This window comes from Bubalus kerabau, chromosome 4 (assembly GCF_029407905.1).
Source record: "Bubalus kerabau isolate K-KA32 ecotype Philippines breed swamp buffalo chromosome 4, PCC_UOA_SB_1v2, whole genome shotgun sequence".
Taxonomy (NCBI): Eukaryota; Metazoa; Chordata; class Mammalia; order Artiodactyla; family Bovidae; genus Bubalus; species Bubalus kerabau.
The window spans coordinates 17,899,699-17,917,211 of NC_073627.1; the positions used below are offsets into that span (position 1 = coordinate 17,899,699).

General features: G+C 48.3%; 1 protein-coding gene across 3 annotated transcripts; it reads right to left on the reverse strand.

Annotated features, from left to right (window-relative positions):
- Positions 1-1,088: 1,088 nt before the first annotated feature.
- On the reverse strand, positions 1,089-15,113 carry MYL4 (myosin light chain 4). Of its 3 annotated transcripts, none has more exons than XM_055579868.1 (7): positions 14,971-15,113; positions 11,310-11,337; positions 4,674-4,823; positions 2,950-3,123; positions 2,371-2,448; positions 1,756-1,800; positions 1,089-1,274 (listed from the first exon to the last, which is right to left on the reverse strand). In XM_055579868.1, the coding sequence occupies exons 1-6, from the start codon at positions 15,091-15,093 to the stop codon at positions 1,772-1,774; spliced, it is 582 nt and encodes a 193-aa protein (XP_055435843.1). In that variant the 5' UTR covers positions 15,094-15,113; the 3' UTR covers positions 1,089-1,274; positions 1,756-1,771. The 3 variants fall into 3 exon arrangements, with proteins under 3 accessions (XP_055435843.1, XP_055435842.1, XP_055435844.1); XM_055579867.1 differs by having other exon boundaries at positions 2,371-2,469; XM_055579869.1 differs by lacking the exon at positions 2,371-2,448.
- Between the last annotated feature and the right edge of the window lie 2,400 nt (positions 15,114-17,513).

A 17,513-nucleotide genomic window follows, 5' to 3' on the forward strand; every position in this document is an offset into this window, starting at 1 on the left:
GGAGAATGGCATTGAAACATGTAAAATATCATGTATGAAACGAGTTGCCAGTCCAGGTTCGATGCACGATACTGGATGCTTGGGGCTGGTGCACTGGGACGACCCAGAGGGATGGAATGGGGAGGGAGGAGGGAGGAGGGTTCAGGATGGGGAACACATGTATACCTGTGGCGGATTCATTTTGATATTTGGCAAAACTAATACAGTTATGTAAAGTTTAAAAATAAAATAAAATTTTAAAAAAAAATAAAAAAAAAAAAAAGAAGGGAATTCTGACACTTACTACAACACAAATGAACCTTGAAGACATTACGTGAAGTGAAATAAACCAGTCACAAAAAGACAAATACACTATGACTCCACTCATATGAGCTATCTAGAGTAGTCAAATTCATAGATCCAGGAAGTAGAATGGTGGTCGCCAGGGATTGGAGAGAGGGGAAAATGGGGATTTATTGTTTAATGGATATAGAGTTTCAGTTTTATAAGATGAAAAAGTTCTGGAAACTTGCTACACACCAATGTGAACACACTTAACACTGCGGAACTGAACACTTAAAAACTGTTAAGATGGAAAATTTTATATTATGTGCTGCAAGAATACTGGAGTGGGTTGCCATTTCCTTCTCCAGGGGATCTTCCCAACCCAGGGATTGAATCTGGGTCTCCTCTATTGCAGGCAGATTCTTTACCATCTGAGCCACTAGGGAAGTCCCGTTATGTTATGCGCATTTTACCACAATTTTTTTTTAAAAGAAGAGGAGGGAGCAAGGACCATTTGAGGATCCCTTGGTATCCCCAGGGCTCCTAGTGGCCCTCTTTCTGCTTGTCACCTGGACAGACCTAAGGTAGAGAGTGAGAGCCTTGGAAGGAAATGAAGCTCCTCCTGATAACAGCTCCTCAGACTGAAGACCCTTCCAAAACTCTCTGCTCACGGTGTGACCCTCCTGTTTCTAGCTCCCTGGGCCCCGGCCCATGTCCCCCAGCTCCCAGATATTGCTCATTCTTCTGAGGAATATGCATGAGGCCTCAGGTGACATTATCACACACACTCACAAAAACCCAACTCAACAAATTAATTGGCTTTAAAAAACAACTCAGAGGCTGGTTGGGACCTCGGCCCAGCCTTGCTGAAGCTGTTTATTTATGGGGAGAACTGTGGGCCCTTGAAGTCCCCAGGCTGCCATGCAGTGGAAAGTCCAGGACTCCAGCTCCAGCTCAGTCACTCTGGGCCTCTTGGTAACTCACCTGGACTAAGGCCCCGAGCCAGGCACCTGAAAGAGAGCGTGAGATGGAAAGGGTTCTACCTCCCCCTCCACACCCCAGCTCCTGATGATGACCCCACCCCCACCAGCCGGCACCAAGGCCGGAGGGGCTCAGGGAAGGGGGTGAAGAGGATCAGGGTCAAGGCCCTAGGCCCGGGACATTCTCTTCCACCTGCAACCTGGCTCCTCACAGCCAGAAGCCCACAGAGGAAGCCCCATCTGAGCGATTCGTCTGGCCTTGAGAGACCCCGGAAGAGGCAGGAGGATGTGACTGGTGGGTCAAGATTGGGTGCAAAGACCAAGGAGGGCAGGGGAAGGGCAGAATGGGATGAAGAGGAGGTGACGGGAGCATTAAGAATGCAGGGCGATGGGTGGGGCCGGACTGCTCTCTGTCTTCTGCAGTGTCCTCGAGGGGGTCAAACCGGAAGAGAAGGGCTCTAGGGCATGTGGTGTGGCTCTGGGCACCCCCAGGGGGGTGGGCTGCACTCACCCTGGAGGGGTCTGCTTCACCCAGACATGATGTGCTTGACAAAGGCTGGGAAAGAAGACGGAAAACAGCCACATCACATGGCCCCTCTCGGCCCCTTAAACCCCTCCTCCCTGGTTTATACCACCCGACCGCAAACCTTCCCACCACCCTTTCTTCAGACTATGATTCCTTTTCCTGTTTGGGGTTGATGGGGAGAAGGTGGAAGAAAGGAAGGGAACTAACCGCTGCTCTGTGTGCACTCTCTGTGCTGATACCAGACATGGATGAAATGAGCTACATTATCTCTGCCAATCCCTGCAACCCTGGGAAAGGGGCCAGCATCACCCCATTGCTCAGATGAGAAAACCAATGTTAAGAGGAGGTAAGCGACTTGCTTAAGATCACCCAGCTGGTATATCACAGAGCTATCTCCAAAATCCATGCTCCTTCCATTACGCAGTGATGTTCACTCCCAGGAGGGAAAAGAACAGTGTCCACTGGGAGCTCACCAAAGACCACGGGGCACACATATCCTCCACTCCTGCATCTGTTCTGTCCTGCAGCCTCTCCTGGCCGGAATTGTACCCACCCCACCCCATCCCTGGCTGCCCGAGGAAGTGCGAAATGAGCTGGTACCTTCGTAATTGATGCATCCATTGGCATCCTCCTGGCCTGCTAACAGCTGCTCCACTTCAGCCTCACTCATCCTCTCCCCTGGGGTGGGAGACGTGGGCACTAATGACAGATGGGCAAAGGGGGACCGGCCAAACCCAAACATCCCCTTGAGTCTGATGGCCCAGGACTTCCTGGATCAAGGAAGTGGTCAAACCAAACCTCCCCCAAGGCTCTGAAAGGTGGAGTCAAGTTCTTAAGACCCTTCCTAGCCCCCAAGGTCTCTCCCTCTGCCTACAGCCACCAGTGGGTGAGCAGACCAAGGCCCTAGCAACAGAGGCAAAGACAAGGACAGGGGCCCTGGGTCCCACCTCTCAGGCCTCACCCCTGGTCTGCCAGCCTGCTCTCCTCTGCTTCCAACCCTGCTGAGCAAACCCAATTGGGGACGATGGTACCTACAGAACCCAGGGAGACGGGCTTGGACCAGAACATGAGACTCAGGATGCAGGGAGCCCCACGTCAGCCCAACATACACCACTCAGATGCTTCTCATCCTCTGTTCCTCTCCTTTGGGCTCCGCCCCTGCCTGGCGGGCATACGTACCCAGGGTGGCAAGGACGTGGCGAAGCTCAGCGCCCATGACCGTGCCGTTGCTCTCCTTGTCGAACACGCGCAGCCCCTCCACGAAGTCCTCATAGGTGCCCTGCTCCTTGTTTCGGGAGATGTGCTGCAGGATGGGCAGGAAGGTCTCAAAGTCCAGCATCTTGGAATTCATCTCTTCCGGCGGGGACCCATAAGGAAAGGAATTCGACATGAGCTCGCGGAGCAGAGGCTCAGGAGGGGTCTCGTCCGGCTCTGCCAGGCTAGCCTGCAGCTCAGCTGCCGTCACTTCTGGGTGGGGCCCCCAGTCAGGAATCCTGGAAGGCACGAAGCCCTGGGAGCCCAGCAAGAGCTGGCTCTGGGCACTCTTCTCAGTGAAAGGACCCGGGACCTGTGACTCCACCCTGACCTCTGAACTCCAGGCGGCCAGTGGGGCAGGGAGGTGAGCAGCCCCAAGTTCTCACATTCACAACTTAGACTTCGGACACGTGACAGACTCCCAGTCTCAAGGGTAAACTGACAAGACTGCAAAAAGAAAACTTTGTACAACTCCAAATTTGGGTCCCCTCACTAGTCCCCACTGCCTGGAGCAAGCCTGAATCAATAATGACTAGCACCTTTCTCCCACATTGTGGTGTGTTAAAAGTTTTCATTTACTTTTATGTTTTTGACAAGCTATATACTGCAAAAAGAAATTGGCAAAAGACAATTTCTGTTATTAAACTACAGATTGCAATAATTATTTAAAGAATTCCTACTGAACAGTAGGAAAAAGACGAGAAACCTGGACTAAAAACTCTTGAATATTTACCAAAGTTAAAAAACAAACAAACAAAAAAAAAACTTTACTTTCATAGAGGTAAAACCATTTTTAAGTATCCCAAGGCTGACATTGCTTTCTTTTATAACCCAGAAACCTCCCACAATGGAAAGACCCAAATATCTTTTGCCCTCTGAGAAGCTCTGCTGACATAGGCGGGCTCCTGGTCCTCTGGTCCTTTCTGACCCACATCCTTCACCTTTTCTTCCACAGCAAGAGTAGGAAGGGAAGAACCCAGAACCAAGGAAGAGGGCAGGAAGGCCCCAATATAGGGCCTTGGAAATCTCTAGAAACGATCCACCCTGGCTAAGGGCTCCTGCCCAGGTCTGCCCAGCCCCGGCCCCTCAGAAGGACTCATGTGTTAGGGCAGCTGTTAGCCTGACTGCCACAGTGACAGATGACATTCACAAATGGGACCCCTTGTACCACTTTCTAAACGCTCATTCACCAAACCTATCTAATGCAAACCAGTGAAACAGGCATCATTGTAGAGCTGAGCCTGAGTCTGCTCTAATTTTTTATATTAAATGAATAATTTGCAATCTCAGTGCTGTATTATCAGAAACACATTATCTGTGATACAACTCATGGTGGTCACGGGACATCTCGGTGCTGTAACATCTCATCCACAATTTCTGGTGGAGGCGGGGGCGGTGGTCAGTTCCCAATTTCCCTCCCAGCCCCCCGTCCCGTGTCCCAGGCCCTGAAGCAGTAGAAAGTCATGCCTGCTCCCCGGGAGCTCCCACTCTCACAGAGAAAATGAGAACAAGCCCAGGTCACACTCTTTTGAGGACTGACCAAGAGCCAGATGTTTCCGGGTAATTCTAGCAATGGGAGGCAGGTAACCTGGGGAGAGCATGTTGGTCTTGAAGGGAGAGAGCCCCAGGGGTGGAGAGGGGAGGCTGACCTTCCGGCTTGGGCTTGCCCAGGACACGCAGCACCTCGGCATTGGTGGGGTTCTGGCCCAGGGCTCGCAGCACGTCCCCACACTGCCCATAGGCGATCTTCAGCTCTCCGGTCGGGGTCCGGTCAAACAACGAAAAGGCCTCTTTGAACTCTGCAGAGAAAAGACTGACTGCAGCCCCCTGGGGCCAAGCGAAGGCAGTGACTAGGGGCTGATCAGCTTCTACCCTCGTTGAAGAGCAGGCCAATGGAGTTGATAAAATATTTCTCTACAGCCAGCATGCCAGCCCCTCCCTGGAACCCATGCCCACCCCATCTTTGACAACTAAAGCACTGTCCTGGAGCCCCCATGACCTGTTCCAGCATTGGGCCTGGGATCTCTTCCAACAACCACTTGTCACATCATTTGACGTCTCCCCTGCCTCTACCCTTCCCATCCGCTCATCTTTCCCCCTGCAGGTGAGGTGCCTGACAGTGAAAAAAAAGCAGGGAAGTAAAAAGAGCACTGGCTCAGGAGTCAGGACTCCTGGGTTCCCCTCCTGGCTCTGCCAACCAATGTGGAATAAGCTGGGCTGGGTCTCAGTTTCCTTAAGCAAACACACCAAGAGTCAGTCCTCACCTGACCCTCCCAGTTGAGTGCCAAAGGAGGGAGCAGTGTGTGGAGCCGCTTTGCAAAGTGATAAGACCCGTTCAGAAGTCAGCCAATAACAGTAATGCCTGTCCCAGGCTGAAAGGGAGCTCTCAGGCTGGACAAGGTGGCAAGGTTGGATAGTCAACCCACCCCAGCTCTGCCACTGACCCACAGGTGGCCTCGGGCAAACTCCCAACTTCCGTGGGCCCTCTGTCTCTCAGCTCTAAGGTGGAATGACAGTGTGCACCTGTTGGGGCTGCAGGGGGGATGACAAAGCCCCCCCAAGCGTGGTGTCTAGCACATGGTAAGTGACTTAGCTAACAGTGTGTGTGCGCGTGTGCGCACGCGCATGTGGGGTCAATCACATTCAATTATTTGCAACCCCATGGACAGTCTCCTCTGTCTGTGGGATTTCCCAGTCAAGAATACTGGAGTGGGTTGCCATGCCCTTCTCTGGGGGATCTTCCCAATCCAGGGATCAAACCCACGTCTCTTGCATCTCCTGCATTGGCAGGTGGATTCTTTACCACCAGTGCCACCAGGGAAGCAGGCAAGAGGTTATTATTATATTCCTAGTTCTGAAGCCAGACTCCCAGAAGATACCAGTGCAGGAGTCCAGGGCGCCAGGCTGAATGAAGGCACTCTTGGGCCCTTTGCAAACAACCTAATTCCTCATCAATTTGGGTTCAACCAGCTCATTACCGGGGATAATTTGGACTGGATATGGCATTGAAGTACCCTTGTGCTACCCATGAAGAAGCGGTTTACAAAGTGGATTAACAATATAAACCTGAGAAGAATGTGTGAACTACTTAGGAGAAAAGCTGCTTTTAATCCCCTCTAAGTACTTTAGAAACACTTACTTCCTTAGAGGCGGCATATGGATTATTTACAAATCATTCCACAGATCAAAACAGGTTCCCCAAGACGTTTACCTGCCACTCTTTATTAGGCTTTGTATGAATTGCAAAGAGATAAAACCGCATGTCTTTCAAATTACTGAATAATTGAGCTCAAATTCCATTTCCATTGCTTACTAGCTATGTGACCTCGGGCAAGTAAATATTTAACCTCTATAAACCTCTTCTTTTATAAATGGCACCTACCTCATAGGGTCCTTAAATTACATTCAAATAAAATACAGTAGCGCATGTAAAAAAATCTTAACTCTGTCAGTTCCCCAACAATACCGTTAGTAATCTCTCACTGACTTTAATCCCAATTTTAACACTTGACTTTGTGATCTTAGCCAAGCCACATAACCTCACTAGACCTTGGTTTCCTCCTCTGTCAAAAGGAATGGCACTGACCTCACAGCTTTGTTAGAATTAAATTCTTAACATGTAAAGCTATTAGCTTGGCTTCTGGCACAAATTCATTGTCTGATAAATACAGTAGTTGAATCTGCACTCAGGCTTTCGGATCTCCTAACTCATTCAGAAGAGCGAGGGCAAACTTAAAGATGCAGTCTCCACATAAAAGGATGATATTTAACAGGAAGATTGAACAAGAATAAGGATGACGACCTATGGTTTGAGCACTTGTCATGGGCCAGCTTCTGAGTTGATAACTTTGCACGAATTACCCCATCTATATTTACAAAAACTTTATACTATAGGTATTACTATCCTCATTTATAGGCCACTGCAGATGTGACTTCCACCCAACTATTAAGGAAAACAAGTGAGGAGAGAGGAGGAGGAAGTGGCCTGTTGTCCCAGTGAATGTTCCTGCCTGCTGGGAAGGCTGGCGCACACATAAAAATCCGACACTGAAGTCTAGGATGGCAACTAGGGGGAAAACCAGCCCAGTGATCTCAACGTATATGAGAGATGACACGCATGGTCTCTGAAGAAACTTTTTCTCAAAGTTCTATAGTAGCGAGCTGCCTGCTAGAGCAATGAGCAATGCTGATGATCCCTTTCCAAAGGGATATGGAAATCTGGAGAGGGACCAGAGAAGGAAGTCAGGAGTTAGAAACTAGCTCCTATGAGAAAAAAAAAAATGTAAAAGAATTTGGGGCTATACCACCCAGAGATTACAAAGCTAAGAAAGGATTTGATGACTATCTCAAATAGATGGAGGTTATCTAGAGAATGCTGAAAAGAATCACAGAATTTTTGAATTGAAGAGAATCGAATACCTTCACTTTGCAGAAGAGAAAATTCAGGTTTAAAGAAGTGACTTGCCCTGAGTCTCAGGGCCACTAGTGGCAGATTTAGGGCTAATAGCCAAGTCTCCTGGTTCCAAATCATGTTCTTCCAGCAAAACAGAAGAAAATCATCTTCAGCTTGACCAAGGAGCAAAGGAAGAGATGGGAGCAAAATCAAAACAGCAACAATTCTAATCCAACCTAAGGAACAATGCCTTTGAAGTCAGAGGGATGAAAGCGGAACCAGCCAAGTCTCAGCCCTGAAAATCTGCATGGAGAAAAGAGGCAGCCAGCTGTCCCAGTTGGCTTTGACCAGGATTCTCACTTGGGAAATGAAAATTTTTTATCATTGATTTTCTAGTCTTCCTGCATACCACTGTGTTTGTATTTACAATGAGTATAAATTTAGCTTGCTATTACTGTTTAGTTGCTAAGTCATTTCTGACTCTTTTGCAACCCCATGGACTGTAGCCTGCCAGACTCCTCTGTTCATGGGATTTCCCAGGCAAGATTACTGGAGTGGGATGCCATTTCCATTTCCAGGGATCTTCCTGACCCAGGGATTGAACCCGCGTCTCCTACATTGGCAAGCAGATTCTTTACCACTGAGCCACCTGGGAAGTCCATAATATGTAACTAAAATGCATTAAAATTAATTTTAAGAATTTCACAGCACTCCAGACTATTGACAGAAAGTGATTGTCAACAGAATAATACAAAAATGGAGTCAGATTTAGTTCACTAGATTCAAAATGCATCTGCCATCATCATGACCCTTTTGTGAGTAACTGGCTTTTTGGGAGGGAAAACTTGACAATAACTATTACAATTTTAAATGCACATAGACTTGACACCTCCCTAGTGGCCCAGTGGTTAAGAATCCGCCTTGCAATGCAGGACGCCGGTTCCATCCCTGGTCAGGAAACTAAGATCCCATATGTGTGTGCTTAGTCACTCAGTCGTGTCCGACTCTGCCACCCTGTGAACTGTAGCCCACCAGGCTTCCCTGTCCACGGGATTCTCCAGGCAAGAATACTGGAGTGAGCTGCCATTTCCTTCTCCAGGGGAATCTTCCCGACCCAGGGATCCAACCAGCATCTCTTATGTGTCTCACGTTGGCAGGCGAATTCTTTACCATTAGCACCATCTGGGAAGCCCCAAGATCCTGTATGCCAAGGAGCAGCTAAGCCCACTTTCCACAGCTGGAGACTCTGTCACATAAGCTCCTGCATCACATGGTGAAGACTATGCGTGCCCAAGAGACCCAAGGCAGCCCAATTAATTAATTTTTAAGAATAAAAAAAATAAAATGCACATATCCTTTGACTCATTGCTAGGAAAGTCTCCTGGGGAAAGCATAATGACTTTTCCCCCAGCTGGGGATAATCTGAAGGTCTAGGAATATGAGCTAATTGGATTAAAAAGTACATCAACGTGTGAGAATCTATACAATGTTTTAAAAGAATGAGGTAGAACTATTTTTGTGTTAAATATAAAAAAACATTTAAATAGATTATTAAATAATATATACTGTGTTATATATTGTTGAACCCAAATGTATATTAAATGAAAGATGCAGGACAGTATGTACCTTAGGACTCAATCTGTGTAAACTTTACACATACTTACATACGTACTGGTATAACATGATATATTTTTATCAAGGGATACGTAGACCTGTTAACAATGATTGTTTTGGGGAGAGCAGATCAGCATGAAAGGAAAGCAAGGGGAAAATATTTTTATTTTCATTACTTATTTTTAAGTAGTATACTAATTTTTATAATGTGCTTGTGTTAGTTTAATTTTTCAAATATAGCCAGTGCTTAAAATCAAGGTCCCTTCCAGTTCATATGATTTTCTGTCCAAGAGTGATTTGATGGGGGAAACAGAGGGATAAATTGCAGTGAGTGTGAGGCTCTAAAGTAGACATCACATGATGAAATATTTCATTCTCAAAACACCAGAATCCTACAAAAGAAGGGCTGAGGGGCTTGCCTAGAAGCTACACTTAATAATATTTATATAACATTGAGAAAACAAATTGTCTTCATCAAAGATAGAGAAGAGTTGATGGAGACCACAGGTGGACTAGGGTCCCCCCAAGACACTGCTGGGCCTGCCACCATTAGGGGGTTGAGCGTCTTGGCAGACTTCATGATGCAGAGGGAGAGAGCTGGTAGCCTAAGGAGGGCTTTTCAATAACAGGAACAGAAATGACGGCTTTTAAATATCTTGGATTTTAGTGTAGAGAAAAGAAAAAAAAACTTTTTTTGCTCTGCTTCTGTTATGTTCCAGGCTGTCTGGCAGAGCTGTTCAGAACTCAAGCCTGGAATCAGATTGCCTTAGTTGGAATCCTGGCTCTACCACCAACTATCTGTGTGAGACTGAGCAGACCACCCAACCTCTTTGTGCCTTGGTTTTATCACCTGTAAAGTGGGGTGGTGATAGTCCCTACCTCATAGGGTTGTGGTAAGAATTAAATAAATTAACCCATGTAAAGTGCTTAAGTAAGAACAGTCAAAAAAGAGCAAACCCATACTTGCTGTTTCGTTTTTGTTTGTTTGTTTGTGGTGGCGTTTTTGTTTGTTTTTTGGATTGTTTTTTCGGCCACACTGGGGATCTCGGTTCCCTGACAAGGGATTGAACCCTGACAGTGAAAGCCCAGAATCCTAACCATGAGGCCACCAGGGAATTCCCTATACTTGCTATTTTGCATAACTGTTTCCCGTCATGCCTTTGTGTACCCTGACTCAAACACAGGTTTGCACTGATGATGGTGATGAAATGATGGTGATGGTGATGGTGGTGATGATGTTGATGCTAGTGGTGATGATGGTGGTGGTGGTGGTGGTGATGATGGTGATGGTGGTGATGGTGGTGGTGGTGATGATGCTGGTGGTGGTGATGGTGGTGATGCTAGTGGTGATGGTGATGGTGGTGATGGTGGTGATGATGGTGATGCTAGTGGTGATGATGCTGGTGGTGGTGATGGTAACGATAGTGATGATGGTGATGAAATGATGGCGATGGTGATGGTGGTGGTGGTGATGATGGTGATGCTAGTGGTGATGATGGTGGTGGTGGTGGTGATGATGCTGGTGGTGGTGATGGTGGTGATGCTAGTGGTGATGGTGATGGTGATGGTGGTGGTGGTGGTGGTGATGATGCTGGTGGTGGTGATGGTGGTGATGCTAGTGGTGATGGTGATGGTGATGGTGATGGTGGTGATGGTGGTGATGATGGTGATGCTAGTGGTGATGATGCTGGTGGTGGTGATGGTGACGATAGTGATGATGGTGATGAAATGATGGCGATGGTGGTGGTGGTGGTGGTGATGATGGTGATGATGGTGGTGGTGGTGATGGTGATGGTGATGGTGGTGATGGTGACGATAGTGATGATGGTGATGAAATGATGGTGATGGTGATGGTGGTGATGATGGTGGTGGTGATGATGGTGATGGTGGTGATGATGGTGATGGTGGTGATGGTGACGATAGTGATGATGGTGATGAAATGATGGTGATGATGATGGTGATGGTGGTGATGATGGTGGTGGTGGTGATGGTGATGGTGGTGATGATGGTGATGGTGGTGATGATGGTGGTGGTGGTGGTGATGGTGACGATGATGGTGATGGTGGTGATGGTGACGATAGTGATGATGGTGATGAAATGATGGTGATGATGATGGTGATGGTGGTGATGATGGTGGTGGTGGTGGTGATGGTGACGATAGCGATGATGGTGAAGACAGTGACACTGATGATTACTATTATGGTGCTCATGACCACCCCTTCCCCAGGAGGCACAACAGAGAGGGTGTGGAGGGGGTGTTGGAGTTATTAGTACTCACCTTCAATCTGGTCAGCAGTGAAGTCTATCTGTGGAGAGAAACACAGAGGAATGAGGGCTGGGACTGCTAACGGCTTCCAGTGAGAAGCAGAAACAGCTTCCGGGGATGCTGGGTCACCTGCCATAGACCCAGATGAGGAGGGAAGGAGATTATGGGCTGAGAGTCAAACACTGGCCTCCTGATGACCAAGCCACAACTGACAGCCTATCAAATACTGCAGCCTCCAAAGCTCTCTCGACACCACTTGTGAAGTGATGGCTCCAAGTGAGAGGGAAAGAGAAGTGCTCTGAATAACTCTGGAGCCCACACAACTCCTTATTATAATTCCTTTGGGTCAAATGTAAATTCCATCCTAGCCGCTGTAAATGGTTTCTCCCCTTTCTACTTGACACTGACTTTCAATCTACCTCCTTCAAGGAAGCCTTCCCTCACCCCCTTCCACTCCAGCCCCTCCTTCAGCACACATCCCTCCCAGGCACCCTGCAGGGAAGCCTAGTGTGGGCAGCCCTGGATGCTTCCTGTTTTCCAGTCATGCTTTTATGTGTACCGTGGCTCCTTAAAACCAGGGTCCCCACTGGGCAGGGAATTTGAAAGAAAAAACCTGACACAGAGTAGGTAATCAAAAACTATTTGTTGCAAGAAAGAGTAAATTTTGGATTTTCCTCGCCTCAATTCAAATCTGAGTATAAAAGCAGAAGGTGGAAAGCTCTGAAAATGAATGACAATGAACAAGCATGAGTCATCATTTTAATTTAGCATCTCGCGTGTTACTTCATGGTCTTTACCCACCACCACCCCCTCAAATCCGCCCTCCACTGGTGGTGGAGACCAATCCTGAAGCATCTTCTTCTTCCTAGTTCTGGTTCTGCTGCTCTGGGCCCATCTGAAGCCAGCCTCACTAATGAGAACCCCTGAAGGTGGCCAAAATGAGCTAGGAGAGCGGGAAAAAGGTTACACTGTGTTGGGAAAGGAACTGGCCATGCCCAGGATGGACTTTGCCAGAGGTGTAGGTGACGGTGGCCAGAAAGCTAAAGAAACCCCCTAAGTGGGGTAAAGGATGCCTTGAATGAACCCTCTGAGGAACGGTGCCACTTGCCTTACTTTGCAATGCTTTAAGTCCCAGGAGTAAACATGTAAGAAATATTAATATAAAAACATAACATCAGAATATATAGTCATAACCACACACATTGGACTTAAGTTTACTTTTGCTTTATCTTTTTTTTAATTTTTTCTACTTTATTGAGGTATAATTGACAAAATTGTAAGATATTGAAAGTGTACATTGTGATGATTTAATATATGTATACATTGTGAAAGAATTCCTCCCATGTGTTAACTGATAATGTGTCACCTTATTTATTTATTCTCTGTTTTATTTTTGTGAGAACACTTAGGTTCTACTCTACTGTGCTGTGCTAAGTCACTTCAGTCACGTCTGACTCCTTGTGACCCCATGAACTGTAGCCCGCCAGACTCCTCTGTCTATGACATTTTCCAGGCAAGAACACTGGAGTGGATTGCCAGGGATCAAACCAGTGTCTTTCACGTCCCCCGCGTTGGCAGGTAGGTTCTTTATCACTAGTGCTACCTGGGAAGCCCTCTACTCTGTTAGCAAATTTCAATTATACAATACAGTATTACTGATCGTAGTCACCATGTTTTACATTAGAGCCTCAGACTGGCCCCTGGCAACAACTTTTCTACTCTCTGTTTCTACAGTTTGACTTTTTATTTTCATTTAAATTCCACAGGCATGTTCTACCACGAAGTATTTGTCTTTGTCTGGTTTATTTCATTTATACTTTTGCTCTGTCTTTGAGCAAAGAACCTTCTAAGCAAAGGAACTGGGTAAGTATAAGAGGGGAAATGAACCTCGTGAAAGATACCTAATTTTTTTTCCACTTTAAAGCAACTTCAACAACTCCTAGAACTGGAAGACCCAGACGTGGAGAAGACAATTGCAACCAGAGGCAAGAAATTGGGGAAGGTGGGTGCTGGAGGGGAAGTGATAGGCCAGAGAGAAGGCACTCCACTGATACCAGCAGGCAGCTCTTGTCCAGACTAGGTTGACCCACAGGAACAGTACGTTATCAGAATTAATCGGAAATACAGGTTTCCTAAAAGGGGAGATAGTCAGCTTTTCTTGCTAGGCTATGCTCACAGAGGGAGTGGCGTATGACCTAGAAAAGCTTCAGGCACTTTCAAGGTCTTTTCCTTTGCCTCAGTTTCCCCAGAGTGTACCATAACCAAGCCCAGGGGTGGGGCAACTGCCTCCATCTCTTGGCCAAGCCAGGTCTGCTTAAGTCCTCCCTTGCTGGAATGACCATAGGTTAACCCTATGGTTCTGGGCATGGTGGCAGGTCCCCCAGGGCTGTGGGAACTTGGAAGAACCCTGGGAGAGCCAACAAGTGTCATCCAGTTAGAGTTCTGGGGGCTAGTTTCCTGGCCTCTTTGTCATAGAACCAGGCCCCGAGCTGTAATTTTGATATGATTCCTCACCAACCGCCCAGCTCTGCCCTGAGGCTGAGATCCCCAAGGGCCCACCATTCCCAACCAGTTATTAATAGCTTTTCATACCAGTAGCCACTTGACCTCTTACATTCTGGCGCTGATGCTTAAAACTGCTCGAGTCTCCAGGGGGCTCTGAGCCCCTCCTTTCTTGGCTCATCCCCTCCCAGTTCCATTCCTTAAGCAGCTGGGCCAGATAGCTGAGAGGCCTAAAATTACTGAATCAGCAGGCAGGGTCTACACCAGCTCCAAGGAGAGGAGCCTTGCAGTGTGAGGGGAGCAGGGTGGGGCAGAGAGGGAACAGGGCTGGGGCAGCCAAGGAAGCCTGGCCCAGCCCCCCCACACCTGCTGAGACAGAGGGTCTCAGACTGGGATGGGCCGGACCACTGCATACTCCACGCAGGAGCCCAGGGTAAGGGCACAGATGAGGAGGAAAGGAGACTATAGACAGGCTGAGGGTCAAACACCAGCCTCCTGACCATTGGGCCGCAACTGACGGCCTGTCAAGCGATGCAACCTCCAAAACTCTCAACACCTCTTGTGAAGTGAGGGAGAAAGAGAAACACTGAATGATTCTAGAACTCACACGCAGGAGGGGTCCACCTGGGTAGGGAAAAGGAGAGGCAAGCTGGCTCTTCTCACCTTACCTAGGGTCTCCTTGCCCCCACCACCCATCCACTGCAAGGGTCTTTGCAAGTGAAGCCTTTCCCAGACCCCAGCACACAGAGATCATGCTCCCTCGCTATTGACATCACCTACTCTGCAGTAAACCGGAAGTGATTGTTCTGTGTCTTTTCACTTAAAGATATCACACAGTCTTTTTTCTTCACTGTGGTGCCTGAAAAATAGTTTGGGTGGTTGGTTGATTGTGCCTCCCTGCCATTTCCAACTTTACTGAGCAAATGTGGGATAACAGAGCAGGGCTTCCTCAGTCAGGGCAGAAAGCTGTTCTTGAGGAAAAAGAACAGCTTACCAACCAAAAGAGTGCTCCCCAGCACCTTCTCCATCACCCCTGGGACTATGATCGTAGGCGCAGACACCTCAGCCCTCACCCCGGTCCAGCCTCCATGAAGCAGATCTCTGAGCTCTGGGGCCAAGAGAACCCTGAATGTCACCCCCACCCCCATCCCAGTGGCTGAGGCTCACTCACCTTTACACTCTTGGGGTCAAAGGCAGGTTCCTTGAGGGGCTCAGGAGGTGGGGCAGGAGATGGGGCCAGGGCTGTGGCTGGCTTGGCCACCTCCTTCTTAGGCTCAGGCTTCTTGGGAGGCATGTTGTCCTGTTGGGCTCTTCCGAGGAGGTGGGACCTAGGAAGGAATCAAGAGATGTGGAGCGCCAGGGAGATGAGATGGGAGCTTGGGCCGCCTCCTGCCCCTTTTATCCTGGGCAGGAGCCCCCAGAGAGGGGCTGGGTGAGAGCGAGAGCAACTGCTGCTGACTATAAAAGGAAGAAACACCAGCAGGGTACAGCTGACAACTGTGTATTGTCACCAGGTTTGGGGCTACCAGCCCCCTCCCCCAGCCCTTCCCCCCACACTTCACACTCCCCACGGCCTCCACCTCGGGGACAGGAAGGCTGACCCCTTCCTGTCAATTGGTGGACACCCAGAGGGGCCAGGGAAACAGAGCCTCTCAAAAATGCCAGAGTCCAGCCAGAGAGATGAGCTGACTTGAGCAGCTGATAACCCTCACACAAAGCCTAGGGGAGGGCCAGGCTTTTTTTAGCCCCTCCTGAGCAGAGGCAGCCCACTGCACATTCCTTTTAAGCCAAGATCCTTTAAGCCGAGAGCCACTCTGGGGCCTCGGCTCCGCCCTGAGTTTCAACTCCGGCCTGCAGCACCAGAGCAGCTGGTCCAGCCAACCTGCACTGCCTCACACCCTCCCAATCCACAGGGCAAAACCCTCCATCTCTCAGAGCTGGCTCCCCAGGAACTCCCGCAGACCTCAGATTCCTGGGTTCACCCCCTACAGCTTCATTCATTCATCAAAAATGGAGCATGTAAATTGTGCCCAGCAGGGCCAGAGTGAGAAGCAGACAGTTTGGCGAAAAGTCAATGAGACTAGAGGTCAGAAAACTTGAGTCTCGTTTTTACTATACCTGTAACTCACTCTGTGCCCCCTGGGTGTGTGTGTGTGTGTGTGTGTGTGTGTGTGTGTGTGTATGCGCGCACGTGCAGTGCTTACTAGGTATCAGGCACTTGTAGTTAACTGTCATTCATACAAAATTTCCTTAAATCTTCACTACAATCCTATAAGGTAGATATTATTATTACTCCCATTTTGTACATGAGGAGAATGAAACTAAAACTAGTCAAATAGCAAGGCCATTCAGCTAATGAGTTATAAACTAGGATTAGGACAAAGATGTACTTGATTCTAAAGTTTATGCTTGAATGCAGTGCATGAATGCTCAGCTGTGTCCAACTCTTTGCAACCCAGACTGTAGCCTACCAGGCTCCTCTGTCCATGGAATTTCCCAGGCAAGAATATTGGAGTGAGTTGCCATTTCCTACTCCAGGGGATCTTCCCGATCCTGGGATTAAACCAGAGTCTCCTGCATTGGCAGGCTGATTCTTTACCACTGTGCCACATGGGAAGACTTGTGCTTGAATAATTGATACTATAACCCCGTAGAGTGGGGGAAACGTATGTGTGTGGTTCATCAGAAAGGTCAGGAAGAATACACACCAAACTGTCAACAGGAGACACCCCTGGGGACTCGAAGGGTAAGGGCAGGAGGATGACAGCAATTTTCAGTTTTTTAGTTTTTTCACTTCCTGTATTCATGGAAATTTTTATGAGCATGTACTGTTTTTATTTAAAAAAAAAAAAAAAAGCTCAGAAAAACAATGATAAAAAAGCTTATCCACTGCACAGAATTGCACAGCTCTATAGCTCAGAGGATGAAGAGAAATAAAGCTGAGAGAAGCAGAAGAGTCAGAGCCTTTCTAGGTCTGGTTTCCTTTCCTATAAAACAAGATTTCTAGAGCACCTAACACCTGGTACTCCAGAGTCCACATCTGCCCATTCTCTGGGTTCCCTCAGCATAGGCTCCAGGTCCCACATCATCAGAGTCTAAAGGGCCCTTAGAGATTGTCTCATCCCACCTGGTTTGCCGAGGAACCTGAGGCCCAGGAGACGTCAGAGCTACCATGAGACCTTCAGCTGTTCCCAGCTCCCTGTGTCCAGTGGTGCTCCTACACTACCTGCCCCTCTTGTACCCTGTACGTGCTCCCTCCCTTAGTGAGCAGAGAAGCCTCAAATGAAAACAGGCAGGGGACTTCCCTGGTGGTCCAGTGGGTAAGAATCTGCCTTGCAACGCAGGGCATGTGGGCTCTATCCCTGCTTGGGAACTAAGATCCTATGTGCTGTGAAGCAACTAAGCCTGTGCCACAACTACTGAGCCTGATGCCCCAACTAGAGAGGCCCTGTGCCACACTGAGACCCCACACAGCCGAATAGATAAGTACATATTTTTTTAAAAAAAAGATACTGAGGCAAGAAAGGGGACCAGGACTCATCCAAGGGATCCTAGAGCAAGACCAGGGCCCAAACCCTAGGCCAGTCCTGTCCTGGGCTGGCATGGCAGCTCCTTGGCTCTTTTCTCCTCCCCCCACCGCTTCTGCCTTCTATCTTCCTTCTGACTCCTTGTCACCTGCTGGCACCCTTCAGTACTCCCCAGCTGTCCTCTCCC